Genomic DNA, 17,168 nt, shown 5'->3' with positions numbered 1-17,168 from the left:
TGGGAGTTGGGGAGAAACCTAAACAGAGGAATAGCAGAAAAGGCAGACACCGCCGTCGTGAGCTGAATCGCTTGCGATTGCGGTTTCCTGCATGCGATTATCTCTGTTATTTTACTTTAAAAATACTATATATCTTATTTTATGTTTTTGTATACATGTATTGTTCATTGCAACTGCTTGTATATGTGTATCTATTTTGTGTTATGTTTATTATCGTTTTATATCACTTCACTTATAATTCTTTGTCTTTGTGCTTTTGAAATTTGTATTCAATTTGCATTTGATTGAATGCAGAAATAAATCAAATCAAATCAAATAAAACAGTATAGGACACTTTTTACATTTCTCTTTTTGCTTCTGTTATTACGAATGTAGACATATTTAGTGTTCTTAGTTTTAGAATCCAGGATCCATGGTGCACAAACAAATAGCTTATAGTCAAGTTTACTGAACAACTTGTTAAAGAAGTCATTATATGAAACTGGATCAGACAAAATCACTTATGCGCGGTCCTGACGTACCGATGTAAATCGAATTTATGCATTAGGGAGAACGCCGTCAGAGAGAGGAGATAATTGAAGAAAGGAACCAAACAGCACTAGCTGTCTGACTATAATGTAAGTTGATATGTGTTATCATCCAGAAATAAGATTATAAGCCATGCTGTTCTATTAATGGACTCAAATTTGTTGTTTTTAGACGAGCAATTATGTTTTGAGGAAAGGAAGATGCTACACGTGCCCGTTATAACTGTATCTGAAACATTTATGGACAAAAGTACCAGATAATGGTGAAAATGTTGATTGTATATACATGTCTAGACTATAACATAATGTATTTGATATAATGTGTACCCCACGCGCGATCATTGATCAAGAAAGTAGAAGTTTATCGGTTTATGAGATCACAGGAAATCTCTTGAACTATATATAGTCACAGAACACAACAAAATGGTCGTCAATCATGGTGTTTCATCTTTACAATCAAAAGTTACCAGCGGAGTTCCCCAAGTTTATAGTGTACTGGGCACATGTTAACTTCTGTTGTGCGTATATGTTGACCTTCCCAGTGGAATATTAGATGTGAAAGCCCTTTGTGGACGACTTAGGTCTACTAAATTGTATCAGCAGATAAGTAATATGATAATAATGATGCCCTGAATCTGCAAGCTGATCATAATAATCAGACTGATTGCATGGTCAAAAAGAAAGTGCATGATAGCTTCCTTTTAATTAGGAAAGGTGTTAAGTTAATAGAAGGAATCTGCAAGCTGATTTAATCAGACTGATTGCATGGTCAAAAAGAAAGTGATAGCTTCCTTTTGATTAGGAACAGTGTTAAGTTGATATAGAAGGAATAATCCGTGCTTGTATGTTGTAAAGCGGCATTCCTGCAGCTACTATGAGTCTATATGTAATATATCTCGGAGAAAATTTTGACAAGAGGTTAGATTTCACCCACCACAAGGACACTACCTGTGCTACAGCAAATCGTAAAGTTGAAATTATCAGCCCCAACCGTACATTTTCTATCCTTGATGAGAAAGGATTTATTCAGCTGTACAAGTCTATCGTAATACCTACGTTGAATACTCTCCGGGCCTGTGTGGCATCCACATTGACAGAAGTATGCTGTAAAAGTAAATGGAAAAGTATAGCATCGAACTCCCAGACTGATCTAAATATATTTACGTCCACTCCGACCCCTGAGTTATGAAGCAAGATTTATAAATCATTTAGAATTGCATGCCTTCACTTGCATACAGAGCTGATATTATATAGATTTTTAAAACTATAAATAGGATTTACCATTTATTTTAAAAGGATTATATAGTATTGGTTGATATGAGAATTAGGCTTTTAACTTTTTGTGAGATACCAATGAGCCACATAATGTAAGAGTACAGAGCATACCATTTTAAGAGGAATTCAAAGTTTATTAGATGAAAATCGGTTTTGGAATCACTGAGACATCAAAAAACAAAGTAAAACAAAGCAATCCTAATAAAAGGTGGGTCCGCTTTTTATTTGGAATGCACTTTTTTGCTATAGGAAACAGCCATTTTAAAACCGATTTTCATCAAATAAAGGTTGAATCTCTCCTGGAATCACATGATCTTTCATGTTTCATGAGAGGTTTTTCATTTTCTCACCATCCAAAAACAAAGTAAAACAAAGCGATCCTAATAAAAGGTGGGTCCCGCTTTTTATTTGGAATGCATTTTTTGGCTATCTCAGCCATTTTAAAACCGATTTTCATCAAATAAGTTTCTCATTATCTCACCAAAATTATTACTGTATCTCACAAATAAAAAAAAAGAAAGAAAGAAAACTGAAGTTACACGGTCTCAACCAAAACTAGACGCTCCCTCTAAAGTCTCCCGATCGAGTGCTGTAAGTTCTCTTCTGGAGAACCACATGGACACCAATTCAAGATACTGAAGAAACATGTCATGAGATAGTGCTCCAGGGGCTCTCTCTCTCTCGAGAGAGAAATCAACGAGTGGAATAAGTTAACGGCATTATTTCTGGTTGACAGCCCAACAGTGAACTGGACAAAATGACCCTATGAATTTTCCTGTCCGTGTGATACATCTTCGGCACAGCGCCTATCAATAATCAAGTAATTAATTTCATACGTCCCCGAGGGGCAAATAAGTTTACTGAGTAGTATTTACCATTAGGCGTAGTGATTTAAACAAAAAAAAAATGTTCGAGATCACATTTGAAACTGGTAACTTTGAAACTTAGGTACTTGGCAGTAACAATCCTCCTCTACGAATGTTCCCAGTGCATGCAACAATGATTTGAAAAGATCGTCATTGGATTTAGTGTTTCACAATGATTACTAGTAGTACAGTGTATGTTCATCTGACCTAAAATCATGATGACTAAAGGCGATATAAAGCAAAACAAAAAAGATAGAAATTCTTCAACAGGTAAATAAACCCTTTCCTCGCAATCTATTGGTTCTGAAATCGATTGAAAGTATGCGCGTCTCACAAACTATCCAATCAGGCCTAAGGTACTAGAATATTAATGAGTTTAAAGCACCCGTATGTTCAGCATGCACCTGTTGGTGTGCTTACGTGTTGTTGTACGTACACACGTCGTATCATGCGTACATACGTACGGGGGAAGCCTATGTGGCTTCGTTGGTGTTTCGCTGTGTGTATAATGCATGGTGTAGATACGCAGGCCTATGGACGACCCTTGATAAAGAAATGAAGGTGAGCATTTCCTCGTTTTACTTTCGAGCGTGAAGTTGTCGCCTTAGATTTGAAAAACTGTTTGAGTGTCTCTGTATGAAGTCAAAGGTATGTTTTATTTGGTATCGGGACCATTTTGTGTGATAAGATGAGCGGTCCTCGTAATTTTCAGTGTTGTGTTGCTATGTCTGCTATCTCAATAGCGTGCATAGAAACCTAGTGAGTCACCCCGGTAAGTGCGTGTGTTATTCAGACCCACCTATCGACCAACTTCCCAGAGCTCGGCCGGCGCCGCACCTGGGTCTGGTCTGGGTGGACCAACCTAACTCTACTACAGGCAGGCGATACTCGTGTAAAACGTAGTTACACAATAGACGCATGGATTTTGGGCAGCGGATTTTACTTTGTTAAAGAATGTGTATATCTTTCGGTCTTTCTTGTACCTTAGTCTAGATGCAAAGTCCCAGAAAGATGCTATTTTCTGCAATTCTGGTAGGCAGTGCCAGTGTCAGTGAGTGCAGTGAGAACGTAGTTCTATGTTCTAATTGTTGATTGAATGCTACATAACGTTACTGAGTGATACACGCCATTAAAACCAAAACAGCGACAACAACGTTATTGGCAGATCTCCAATTCCATGAAGCAACACGCAGTCTCCATGGAACATATCCATATCCCCAACGACGTACTACCAGAGACATGCAGCCGGAATTGCAGGCCAATCTTTCGGTCAAGCTCTAACAGTTAGATTTATGTCATCAAAATAATTCTAACATTCTAAAGATTAAATGCCTGTGTATTAGTCCCCTCATTTCAATAGAAATGAATGTGCCTCGAATTTCTAGAATGTAGAGAGACTAGAGTTCAATAGCATTTTACTTAAAAAAAAAAAAATACCCAGCTGGTCTAAATTATTAATTCTGACTCTACTATCAGCGAGAATGAATCAAGTTTTGCCTTATTTATCTGTTGACAACTGAAGCCATGCAGCTTTTTATCTCTATATTTATTATCATCATTATTGTTACTTATATTATGATATTATTATTGTTATTACTATTATCATTTTTATTATTATTATTAATTTTGATATAAATCAGTCTTTTTAGTATTAGGCCAAGTAAAAAAAGATAGTAGTTTCTCGTCCGGGTTTTTTGAGCAAGGCGATGAGGGAGGTCCTTACTATTTGATATCTTACTATTTTTTCGAAGATTGTCAAAATGAAAGTAATAGGCCCTATAAGCTATGTGTTTCTCGTCCGGTAATTCTGAGAAAGGTAACGAGAGAGGGCTTTTCTATTTTCTATATCCAATTTATGAAATGAAATATCACTCTGGTATAGCAAGGCATAATTAGAAATGAGACATCACGATTGGTAGGTGAATTGTCGATTTTTTTTCGGCGGCCTAAAAAATAGTAAATATCAAAAAAGTTGATGCGGCAACTGAAAATCGATGCGGGCGGGGAGCGGGCTGGGACGAGAATTATGAATTTCTTGGTATTTTCAGCGCCATTTTGAAAATAGTAAATAGTAAAAAAATCGATGCGGCGGCCAAAATCGATGCACGCGAGGACGAGAAACTGGTTTCTTTTTTTACTTGGCCTTACCATGCCCTCATGTTTCTTCAGACAGGAATTATAGACCTTCATACAATGGCTCCTTTGTTACTACAAGTATGTTTAAGGCATTATTTCGTCTGATGAAAGTGGGTTCTAGTGGGTAAAGTGTGGGAAGTGACATTAATTAACAATGTCAGGAGTTACAATATTTGTTTTCAATATTTGTTTTCAGCATATGTTTTTTTCTGTGTGTTTATTCAAACAGCAGTTGAAGAACCAAAGATGTCACCACATGCAATGCTGAACAAGGAAATCGGTTTACAGTACATGACACCTCATCTTACATATTGTATTTATTTGTTACGAGCACTGACTCAAAAGTTGTGAAAACCATGGCCAATTCAGCTGGATACAAGCTGCGCAATGCCGCCCATAAACACTTGACAGACCCGGAGTGCACAACCCTGAAAATCTGTATAAAGCGGTTCCGTGAGACACAGTCGGTGCTGGGACTCTGCACAGCACTGCAGAAATTCCTGGACACTCCTGAGAATGTGCACATGATGACCCTCATCTTCCCCATGATCCCGGCTGACCTCCGTGTGGACTTCGACAACCTGTCACGACTCCAGTTTGAATATTACAGCACTCTCGTTCGACCGAAGCTCGTTGATAAGTATAAGCTGGATAGCCCGGTGAAGAAGCCAAGTCCAAACAAAGGGAGAGAGCGAAAGTCGTCAGCTCGTGTCTTCCTGCCCGTAGAGCAGCTGCATAATATTGCAGAGGCCCGGGAACACACCATGCAGACTTTCAAGGGGCACCAGACCAACCTACAGCGAAACCACAGTCAGCAATCCGTCGAGGTTGTTCGCTTCGCAAAGGACCACAAGCGCAGCAAGACATACCATGCAACAGAAGAAGTCCCATGTGGACGGAATACTCCAGATCCTGTGCCTGTGGTGCGTTCAGAGCAACAGCCTACCGCACTGAACATCAGCCACACTAGCAGTGACTCTACACCTAGAGTAAGGCTAGGGGAGCTCAAGCAGAATGCAACACCGAAACCACTCAAGGTTAGGGGCTTTGTCACTCTTCTAAAATTTAACATTCTGTTTGATAAAAATTTCTTTTAGAACTAATCAGTAATGGTATTCAGCGTAATTAATGTCATACAGGTTGTAGTTTTTTCTGTGTTGTCATTTCCTTGAAGGGTGCTGAATGGTTTAGAGTTCATAGAAGAAAATGAGCCAAACTTTACAGATTATCCATGTGTCACAATCCTTTGAAATGCATAGTGTACATTCTTGTTTCATTCACATCCTAGTTATAGTACAATGGATAGTACATTATCTTTGTTTGTAGGCATTTGAAGGAGAACATAACCGAGCTTGTTGAGCCTGTCACTTCTAAACTTTCTATTTACCCCCACTGAGCTATCATATCATGCTTGGTAATCATCTGTTATGTAACATAGAAGCCCACATTTACTAAAGAAAAATATGAAAGCACTGGCACATGCCATATGATATTTTGTTCGTACTGTGCATAAAATTTTTGGTTAGGAATAGAACAAACTAGTAAATATTCTGTGTGATAATCAAAAAGTGTTTTTGATGGTTCTTTTTAAAAAACTGAAATATCGAAGCAATTCAAAGCAAAAGTAGTTCAAATATTCATAATGATCATAAGCATTCTTTGTCATTCAAAGTATGTGTACTGTGTAAGTACATGAATAATTTTTTTTTTTCAGTAAAATGGTACACTGTATCAGGATAGTTTTAAAAAGACAGACATAATGATGAGAGAACTATGACTGCATACAGTGATTGTAAATATCCACCAGACATTTAATTAACTCTATCTGTGGTTATCTACCTGTAGCAGTATTCGCCTCAATTGAACAGAAAAAAAAAATAGCTACTCTCCTTTTCATTTCCCTCACTCAATCACACATTTATCTATTCATGTACTTGTTTAATCATTGTTGCTTGTTTCCTTTTGACAGGTACGGAGAGTTACACTGGAAAGGAGGGAAGGTCAGTCCTTTGGGTTCTGTATCCGTGGTGGTGTGGACCTCAATACTGGTATATTTGTTTCCGAAGTGGATCCAGGTGGTCAGGCAGAAAGAAAGGTAATGTTATAGACTGTGTAAAATATGTTTCACACCGTAATTATGCCTCAGCTAAATTACATTCTTTCAGTTAGCTTTATTTTGATCTGTTATGTACATCTATTTATCTCTTTATTTTTAACATTTTGATTATTTGGTGTGTGTGCGTGTGTCTTTGCAAATTTGGTTTTAAAAAATGAAGAAGAAGAAAAAAATCCATGCTTATCAAGGTAGTGAAATCAAAACTTCCTGTTCACAAGCATATTGAGCTAGGAATGATTTGCTACTTTGAGTAAATGTTGGTACTTTATGGTTGTGTTGAACATATGGAAAAGAGGTCCAGAGCTTTGTGAGATCAAATTAAAATGTTTTTGAATTGGCCTTGTGCAGACAACTTGCCATATCCAACAATATGTTACAAGAGAATCCTGTTTGGACTTGTTAACACAATCACACTGAATGATTCAGTTTGAACATTGAATCTAGGGCATTTTAGTATTAAACACAAATCATTCTTTTGCAGAATATATGCTGAATATATTTTATGTTTTTGTTGTGGTGCAAAAAAAAAAGAAGTTTTCATTGTGCAAGTTAAAATCCCCTCAGAGGAGTCTTCGCTGTCACATGAACTGTAGAAGATGTGTTTCCATGTTTTGTAGAATACTCCTTTCTCTGAGTTTATACTTAATTTGCTTTTTGCGTGATGTCTCCCTTGTAATGAGTCAGCCCACTGTTGTATGTTACTATGGTGCAAGCCTCACTTCTAATGTCTAATCCATTCCTACACTTGCAGGGGATGAAAGTCGGAGAGAGAATCCTGAAAGTAAACAACATAGTATTCAAGAACATCACCCACTCGCAAGCAGTTGTGGCAATCAAGTCTGCTCCGAGAATCCATGTGTACCTGGCACCTCTTGGCCAAATGCCTGGCTCTGTCAACAATACACCAAGGTCAGAACAAGCCTTTATTTGTGATACTAACAGTAATACTGAAGTGGCACCCTGTAATAATCTCCTCTCTTCCTCCAGTGTACAGAATAGACTCTCTGATGAGATGATTTGCTTCAAGGTGATAAGTTTCAGATATGCACTGATGTTTATTTAAAAAAAAAAAAAATGAATATATCTTTTCATTCCAAAATAGGATGAGATAAGTCATTTGATTTCTCTTGCACATATCACCCTTGGATGAAATGATTAGATTTTTTGTAAAGACAACATCTTCCTTTTAAGTTTACAAGGTTGTGTTTGAGAGCTAATCTCTCTCCCTGTTTTTTGTTTTGTTTTGTTTTGGTTTTTTTTAAATGAGTGTGTTTCTCTCTTTAATAGACAGATGATTGTTTCTTCTTTCACCATACAGACCATCGTTAGTGTCTGGGACCAACCTGGGGAGCCAGCAGTGGCTCGGCAGCAGTCAAGAGCTTAGTCAGGAGGAAACCAAGACGGCCAAGGGTCGGAAAGTGACCATTCTAGCCGAGGAGGATGGATGGCTGGGATTCAGTATCAGAGGGTAAGATCCCTCTCCTACTATTCAAATATTGGTAGAAGTCTTCATGAATGAAGGTTCTAGAGCTTAACCTTTTTATGCCTCATATAAGTTGGACCCTTTGACCAATGAGGATTTGTCCAGCTCCCCCTTTCAACCCTAGAATCAGTTTACCCTGTAAAGATCAAATGGTTGTAGGCTTCATAAAATTTGCAACTATAGATAAGATGTGATATAGGGTTGTTATCAGTTTGTATGGAAACCCCAAAGTTTAAAACCCAACCAATGCTGTAAATTCCAGGTTATCTGAATTCATGAAATTATTCTTTATCTGTATGCATATTTTTATACATTTAGAACTGTGGATATGCAAGATGCATAGAGGGTTTTGTCCTGTCTGATTAAATGATGTGTGTGCATGGTTTGAAATTTTAAAAAGTTCAAATCTTGAGATTCCCAGAAGGTCATCTATCTAGCAGTTTCAAATTAATCACATTTGATGTGATGATTTGCAAAGAAGTTGGATATAAGTACTATTTTTGTGTATTTGTGTCTGTCTCTGAGTCACAATACAGTGCTTAAAATATTTTTTACTATTGGAAGAGCAATTATACAGCAAATTCTTGAATGAAATTATATTGGCACATGCCATTCTAAATTCTCATATCAGAGAACTTCAAAACCTAACTGAAATTGTTTTGTTTAATTGTTAAACTGTGCTGATATTTAGTTTTCATTCATTGTGTTTAATTCAGTGGCATGGATCAGAATATAGATGTGTCAGTGGCCAGTGTTGATCCATCGTCACCAGCAGACAGAGCTGGCTTGAAGAAAGGGGAGCTGATTACAAGAGTGAGTCTTCTTACATGCCATCTTTCATTCTCTAGAATGAGATGAAACAAGAAAATATTGATAAAGATTTGAAAAGTAATATTTCCTGTTGCTTGTAACTATGCTATGAATTCAGTCGCAGTCATGCCAATAATTTTGCCAGGAAGACCACTTGTGAGAAAATCTATCTAGAAAATGCACTCTAGCACATTTTGCTACTGTGTACTGCACTTTGTTTTCTGAGAATGAATCTGGTTCATGTTAGTTACAGAAATTCTCATGACAGTAAAACTAATGGACACATGAAGATAATTCACAGCATGAGGATTGTATGCGAGTGGTTGAAATATTTGAGTGTGTGTATACTTTGGTATAAAAGATGGAATGATGTTTATGAAAATATTTTTTTTCTTGAGCTCTCTCTCCCTCACTCTTTAATTTCATATACTCTTTAAAAAAAAAAAGGAGAACTGAGATAAAGAAAAGTGAACAAAATTCTGAATTCTAAGACTATTTTCTTCACATAGATCACATCTTTCGTACACTGCACTGCATACAACTTGTATAATATTCAATGGCAAGTAGGAAAGATGTTTTATCATAATTTTTGCATTTTGTCAAGGAAAATTCAGTCTTCTTTTGATATTTGTCTTCTGGTGATATCTTCAAGGTGAATGGGGCTGATGTGTCAGGATTAGAGCACATGCAGATTATCAACCTGGTCTTGTCTGCCAGTATTGTGGTACTCCATGTCAAACCAGGTAAGTGATGGCTAACATTTACAATCTGTGTAGTATTGTATGCAACATTGCCAAAATATTTATAGGTGCTCTTATCACTACAATTTCATCAAGTAATGAAATTCACCATACTGGTAGTCTGGCACTTAACAAATGAGTAAGATACAATAACCATTTTATAAGTCTTTATTTTACGAAGTAGGTCATGTTTCACTGTTATTCATGCAGTGTGTATTTGATTGAGAGATGCTAACATGTCAAAGATGTGTGTCTAATAGCAGTTACGACTTTAGCGAGGTTGAATGCACTTATGGTGCTATACTCGTGAAATTTGAAACTGTGGTGCACCAATATCAGCAAACTCTGTAGCAAGTATCATGCTGTATAGTATGTGTCAGTCAGGGACATGTTACCACTGAACACACTACCTCGGAGACTGCTTAGTCCCATTAAGTATATTTCCTGTTTGTATTTCCTGTCCAGCTCCAAGGAAGTCATCCCAAAGCAGTGACCACACATCAAAGATGAGAGCTCGCCATGTGTCCTCCAGCTCATCTACTGGGGGAAAGAGCTGTAAGGATGGTGAGTATTCCGCTCAGTGTAATTAAAAGAAAAGAAAATAAAAGAAGGAATTAATGATTTTCTTAACCCTATAAGGGCCGGGGGTGGGGGGCGGAGGGCGGAATCCGCCCCCCCTCGACGTTTCGCGCTATAATTCTGTAACGCGAGAAGGCCTCGTCACGAGGTTTCTTGACTTTGTTTGTTCACGTCTCGCGCAACTTTTGAGACCAAATTTGCAACGTCCGCGCATACTTTCGAGAAGCCACACCCATTTTTGTAACGGAATGTTGCCCCAAAACGGGCACAATTTTGTGATTTTGTGTACATTTCCTATGGAAAACAGTGCTCTGTCATTAAAGTCATAAAAGCCTGATTATTTTTACAATTAATCGCTTTCATTGATTAATTTTGTACTAATAATGGTAGAAAAGTGGTCAGTGACAATTTCCAATGAAAAAACAAAGAAAAAACAAAAGTTGAAAAACAGAAATACATAAGAAATTCTGAAAACAATAAAATACATAAGAAATTAAATGAGTATGGAAGTTTTTGTGATGTACAATTGTTGAATATGCTAAAACAGATTTACAGATCAAAAATTAGACTCTCAATGCTTTTAATTAGGCTAAAATATGACCTTGAGCTTAATTTGCATAATTAATTAATCAAAATTAGAAATTGATTGCTTAAACAAATTTTATGACACAATCTTGTAGATTATGACGTGGGTCTCACGCATGCAAAATTTCATCACGATCACACCACCGATGGCCGAGATCTCGGGGGGGGGGGGGGGGGGGGGGGGGGGCGGAATCCATCCCCCCACCCCCGGTCTGAGCATAGCCAAAAAAGCCCGGCCCTTTTAGGGTTTAGGACTGAGAAACAGCAATCAAGTATATCATGTGATGTTTGAAAGTTTGCATGGAGACGTGAGGAAGTGAAGTTTGTAGTAACATCATGTTTACTGTTGTATGTAGTCCTTATAAGGACTGTAAGGACTAGGTATATTATGTCATCTGAAGTTGCACTGATCAAGCTTATGCTAATTGAGAGGTGTCTGAGTTAAGCCCAGAGATTTGTTTTGGGTCACATGCTGAAAGGGAATATTGCTGAGCTTTTTATGCACATGTTCTTTAATATCTCTGTATTAGCCACATGTATGTGTCAGATACGACAACATGCATATCTACCAGTACTGTCTTTTACCATGTCTTTTTATATAACACTTTGCATAAAGATTTACATTTCTTTCTTTCTTTGGGGGGGGGGGGGAGGATACTGGCTAAAGCACTGTGAGACTACAAGTTTGGTATTGATGATAAGACTACTCCCTTCAGATGTTAACCCCTGGTGTCGTGATCCTTCTTTTGCAGCTCCTAAAATAGATGTGGATGTCAGTCCTACCCGCACTACTAGGAGACGTGGCCCCAAATCTCCAATACCTGAAACTGACATGGAGATTGCACAGTTTGTTGCTGTAAGTAGTATAAAAGAATTTCTGTTTGTGTTATGTGTGTATGTCACTGTGTGTTTGTCTTTCTGATAACAAAGGGTACAGGCGTAGCTTTTAGATTTTCATGATGTTCTTAAACTGATTGCAGCAATGCCTGACCCCTGTTTCCTAAGACTCTTGGTTAACTGAAGCATACAACCCCAGCAGTCTGCCTCAAATCTGGTTTGCTTATAATTCTTTAACTGATATTTGGTATTTCTATATAAATCTGTTGGTAAATAATCCAGTAATTTCAGTTATTTCCATGACTTTTCTCACCATCAGGAGATGCAGTCAACACCACCTGTTTGCACGTCTACACCACTTCCACCTGATGATGACCCGAGGCTAATCAAGAATAGGAACCAGTACCTGCGAGAGAGGTACAATGGTACAGCGACTGATGAGACTACCATCCTACAGATGATGAGAGCACGCGATGAGATGGAGCCACTTCAGCTGGACCTCAACCTGTCCAGCATCTCTGGCAGGTCAGTGGAACAGGATACCACCGCAAGGAATCTTGGCTCCCATCCAGGAAACGCTGGCCAGAAGGAGAGTCCAAGGAGACGCTCGAAGTTTGAGCAAGGCACCATCAGGATGAACCTGGCCGACCCTTCTGACAAGGAAGCCATGAAAGAGGCGAAGTTGATCAACATTGACATCGATATCGATGGGGACGGCGACAATCATGTGGCCGTTGCACAACGTGTACATGTCAAGGATCTCTTTGAACAAAAGCAGGAGACAAATCGGCAGCACAGCCCATTGCCCGGTCAACTCAAGAAAGAGGTGGATATTCCAGATGGCTTCACACCACGAATGAACATTCTTAGCAGTCCTTACACGCACTACGACCGGGAGAGACAGATTAAGGCAGATGCGCTGTCCCCGTCATCTAAAGACTTGAAGAGTGCCGTAGGGACAGCCTCCAGTCAGATCAGAAAGGAGCTGAGTGGGAAGCATCCGGCTATGACCACCTGTAACCTTCCCCCTTCTCCCCACATGACTGCAAACCGCTCTGGCTCCAGCCCAGTGTCAAAGTTCATCCACAAAGTCCTGCGTAGGGGAAGCGGTGGGAAGGAACTCCTCAAGGGCCAGGGGGGCGGTCAGTCCAGCAGTGCAGGAAGCAGGGAATCCCTCAACAGTGGATACGGGAGCTTGAAGCTGAGTAAGATAGAATCTTCATCCAGCTTGGGTCGAACGGCATATGACCTTATGAAGATGGGTGCCTCTGATTTGAGCTCCGCTGATGGTGACTGATCTGGAAAGGCAACAAATCTGGACAGAAGTGTTGATCCCTTGGGGGAAAAAAAAAATTGTAGGCCAGTATGAAGAAATCTGAACAAACAGCCAGGTATTAAACCAAATGATTTTTCATTTGACCAATGCAATTTGCAGAGTGAGGAAAGAAAAATTGTGTTCATGTTTTCTTTTCAAAAAGACAGAGAAGCTCACCTGGTATAAATAGGTCACCAGTATTTATGATGGCATCAGAGAAGACCGTTTTCACTAATGCACTTTCTCGCTTAGACCATCTGATGTATCTTCTTGCTGCGCTGAGATATACCAAGCCTTATCATAGTAGTACTTTCGTGCTTCTAACATGTTTCACAGCACATTACTAGAGTCCAGGTCTGAAGAACCAACATTAAAATTCAGCATATGATTCTCAGCAATAAACTACACATATCAAATTAGCATAGGTAATAGGTGAAATATCCCTGTCTAAGATCACAGAAACAATGTGCAAAAAGAAGAAACAACTTTGCGTTCCTAATACCTGAGATGCCTTTCTCAGATGTCAGTGTTGCACTACGGCAGTTATCTGCTTAGGTCGATGGTGTAGTTGAGCTGCCATCCTCTGAGGTGAACATTGGAGTCGAGTCTTGCGTCGAGTCTGCGGTGGAGCAGCTATCCTGTAAGGTCATCCGTGCAGTTGAGCAGCCATCATCATCAGATGCCTCAGCATCTTTGCATGCCCTCTTTCTTGTGGGAAGTGAAAGTACTTACATGTATATACGTGTAGTTTGCATCAGGGGTGGGTCCAGGATTTGGTAAAGAGGGGGCAGAATTGGTTGATAAAAATCCATGCTGCACTTTTTTTTTGTCAGCCACCAAAAAGGTTCAGTCCTAGTCCAGGGATTGGGGGTGGAATCATGCACCCTAAAATAGGGAGAAGGGGACTGATTCGGCCCCTCCCCCAGATCTTGGCCCCTGTATGCGACAAAATTTCGCATGCTCATCGCCCTGGACATAGTCTACAAGGGAACATTATCAGATTTTTCAAAATATCTAATTTTCAATTATGGTTTATTAATGGTTAATCATTAGATTAATTCTTAGCCCATAAAATACTAATGAGATGGATTTTAAGCAGTATTTCTGCTGTATTTGTTTTAAGGTATTCAATAATTTCTTATCGTAGAGAGTTGGGCATTTCATTTCCATTTCCATATTGTTAAACAATATTGATGTCACCTGTCTCAGGCTGAATGACACTTTATAGATGCCTCTGCCATGCAAGAAGCAGAGGAAAATATTGACCATCGTGCATGTTTGGAGGTCTGTTCACTATTTTTCATTCCCATTTCACGTGTCAAGATTTGGAAAACCTCTGCCAAAACACAGAATGTGTGAGTGATACATTGCTATTCGGACAAATTTTTGTGTGATGAGTGATTATGAACAAAAGGCATTTATGCAAATCAGTGGCTCTGGGTAACATGTATATTTTGTAGTCGATGAAATGAAAGTGTCAAGGCTTCCAACCAATCATTGGACTTTTATAAGATTGTTACGCTCTAAAGATCTGTCACTGGGTATTGTGCACGACAAGTGCGACAATCATTATCACTGGCATAAGGCACATAGTTATTAAAGAATAGTGAGTAATAATATAGATATCCTTGCCAGGTTTTTTTTAATGTAGTGTGTAGTTTATATTCATTACAAGAATGTTGGCTAAACCCATTTAATTTTCATTGCATACTAGCAGTAGTCACTGAGAAAATGATGTTGCTTATATCAATCTATTATGAAGGAGTTTTGGTGCATTGTACTAACTTTATATTTTAATGGAAAATCATTAAACTAGAATCCTCTATAATGAATTAGTAGAAATAGGCCTTCTGCAGACTAATATATAATTTCTGTGGATACCATTTTCCGATGTACAACACAACAGGCACCTACAAACAAATCAATACAATTGAATTGAGTATTGAAATCACACAGTTTTTTTCCAAACACAGAAATGGAACATGCTGTGCGCTGTGTTTACAGTTGTTTGTGTGGCATGTGTTAGGTCTTCATAGCATTATGAATTCACTGCAAATCAGTTGCACATTTTCTGTAGCTGTGGAGGACTGTCCATACATTGAGTGTATTTACTGCTTTACATATGGTAAACTTTGATGCAGTCTTATACTCATGGTATTTTGCATTTAAGGGATATACATTGATGTGAAAGTACATTTAGCAACACAGATTTTGTTTGATTGTAAAGACTTAGAGAAAGCCTTACAATGTTTGTGGTGCTTAGAGCCTAACATGACACATTTCTTTTGAGTATATGTGAGGCAGGTATACCACAGTCATTTCCTCATCCCGGACATAGTCAGCATACTTGAGGACCATAAGATAATACATTTACATTAATGGAATTGTTTCCTTTTCATAATGGGCAGGAAATCTCTGTTTGATAGTCACATATGATGACGACATACAATATATGAAATGGACAGTCCATTTACGCTTTATTGATAGCATTGCCCCGTATGTGACTCACACCAGCTGTATTGTGTTGGTTTTCCAATATTTGATAATTTGTCAGGGTCTTTTTCTGTATTCCAGGGTGTAACACTTACCTCACTTTATCAACAAACAATTCCTTGTTCTTCCAGACTAGGTACAGTACAATTCCTTCATGTTCTGAATTTGCAAGCTGTGTTGGGAAATAATCCACAATAAATACTGTACATTCATTGCTGTGTTTGATAGGCCAACCACTGACTGAGCCTGTTATGCATTCCATGCCAGATTACATAATATTGTGCTGTAAAATTGATTTCATGTACTAACAAACCATACTCTGGAATGTTAATCGTGTTGTAGTATGAAATTACTCCATTCTTTCTGCACAGATTTCAATTTCTTGTAGGAAATAGGGAAAAAAGACAAAGTGTGAACAATTGGAAAGTCTGTAAGTTCTGTATTTATGTCAAATAGTAGAAAGCCCATTGTATTCAGTGTAATGTTATCATAGAAGGCTGAAAAATGATATTCCTATGTTTTGTGTATGGTCATTCTGTAGTGGATCTAAAGAGGCTGGTTCATCTTTTTGTGATGCTTAGTACCATCATTTACATTCCTTGCATCATATTGTCAGTAGTGACGAATCAGTTGTGCAATGTATGTGTTTCTATGGTGTATGCTGTGTAACCTGCATAGATATGTGAACTTTTATAGTAAAGGCTCTTCGTACGCTGAAATGTCTTGAATGCATTGTATTCATGGATAAAGTATCATGTTGGATGTATGGCAGCATTGTATTCTCGCATTCTAAACAAATAGTGTTTGTGACACCTTGAAGTTTGACCTGCAATAAGAATGTAACTTGCTTTTTATTCTGTGTAATAGCCAGTGTTCTGATATTTAACATTACATTTTGTAAATGAGAAATATATGAAGCATAGTTTTAGGATCACAGTCTATTAATGGGACTCTACCATGATAAAATAAGCCTTTCTTTGCAGTGTGACTTACCATTGACATAAAATGTCAGTGGACACAAATGTTATCTCAAAAATGTACATGTATGTACCAGGCTGCAGGTCAAATGTTGTACATACTACTGACATGAACGGAATGAAAAAGAAACAAAAATTGATCAAATCTTCTGACATAATGTAGAGACACTGCTCTTAAGGAATCTACCCTGGCATGTGGAAGAAATGGATATGGAGTTTGTGTTATAGAGAAGTAGTGATACTGTAGGTTGTCTATGTGTATTCATTGGATTCCAGAGTGTTGTCAAATATCTTGATTTGTGATTAACAAAATTGACTCCAGATTTTTCAGTGGTAGTAGAATATTCCCTTTCAGGTCATTCTTGAACAAATTACTAGTACCACTTTGCTATATAAAATGCAATCTCACCTACAGCTGTATCATTTGTT

The 17,168-nt window shown here is 38.2% G+C and overlaps 1 protein-coding gene across 1 annotated transcript; it reads left to right on the top strand.

Moving 5' to 3' along the window:
- The first annotated feature begins 5,039 nt into the window (after positions 1 to 5,039).
- Positions 5,040 to 13,515, top strand: LOC139742203 (uncharacterized). Its single transcript, XM_071652780.1, has 9 exons — positions 5,040 to 5,841; positions 6,774 to 6,899; positions 7,672 to 7,829; positions 8,239 to 8,388; positions 9,120 to 9,216; positions 9,866 to 9,956; positions 10,419 to 10,517; positions 11,870 to 11,973; positions 12,274 to 13,515. The coding sequence occupies exons 1-9, from the start codon at positions 5,161 to 5,163 to the stop codon at positions 13,249 to 13,251; spliced, it is 2,484 nt and encodes an 827-aa protein (XP_071508881.1). The 5' UTR covers positions 5,040 to 5,160; the 3' UTR covers positions 13,252 to 13,515.
- The last annotated feature ends 3,653 nt before the right edge of the window (positions 13,516 to 17,168 follow it).

This window comes from Diadema antillarum, unplaced genomic scaffold (assembly GCF_040938485.1).
Source record: "Diadema antillarum isolate AM-2024a unplaced genomic scaffold, OU_Dant_1.0 seq00000985_RagTag, whole genome shotgun sequence".
Taxonomy (NCBI): Eukaryota; Metazoa; Echinodermata; class Echinoidea; order Diadematoida; family Diadematidae; genus Diadema; species Diadema antillarum.
The sequence above is the reverse complement of the archived record's forward strand: the minus strand, read 5'-3'. Positions and strand labels throughout refer to the sequence as shown.

Excerpts from the sequence above, each read along its gene's own strand:
- LOC139742203 (XM_071652780.1), top strand. The coding sequence starts at position 5,161 with ATGGCCAATTCAGCTGGATACAAGCTGCGCAATGCCGCCCATAAACAC. Across the intron at positions 8,389-9,119 it reads CTGGGATTCAGTATCAGAGG|TGGCATGGATCAGAATATAG; the intron begins GTAAGATCCCTC and ends TGTTTAATTCAG. Across the intron at positions 9,217-9,865 it reads AAGGGGAGCTGATTACAAGA|GTGAATGGGGCTGATGTGTC; the intron begins GTGAGTCTTCTT and ends GATATCTTCAAG.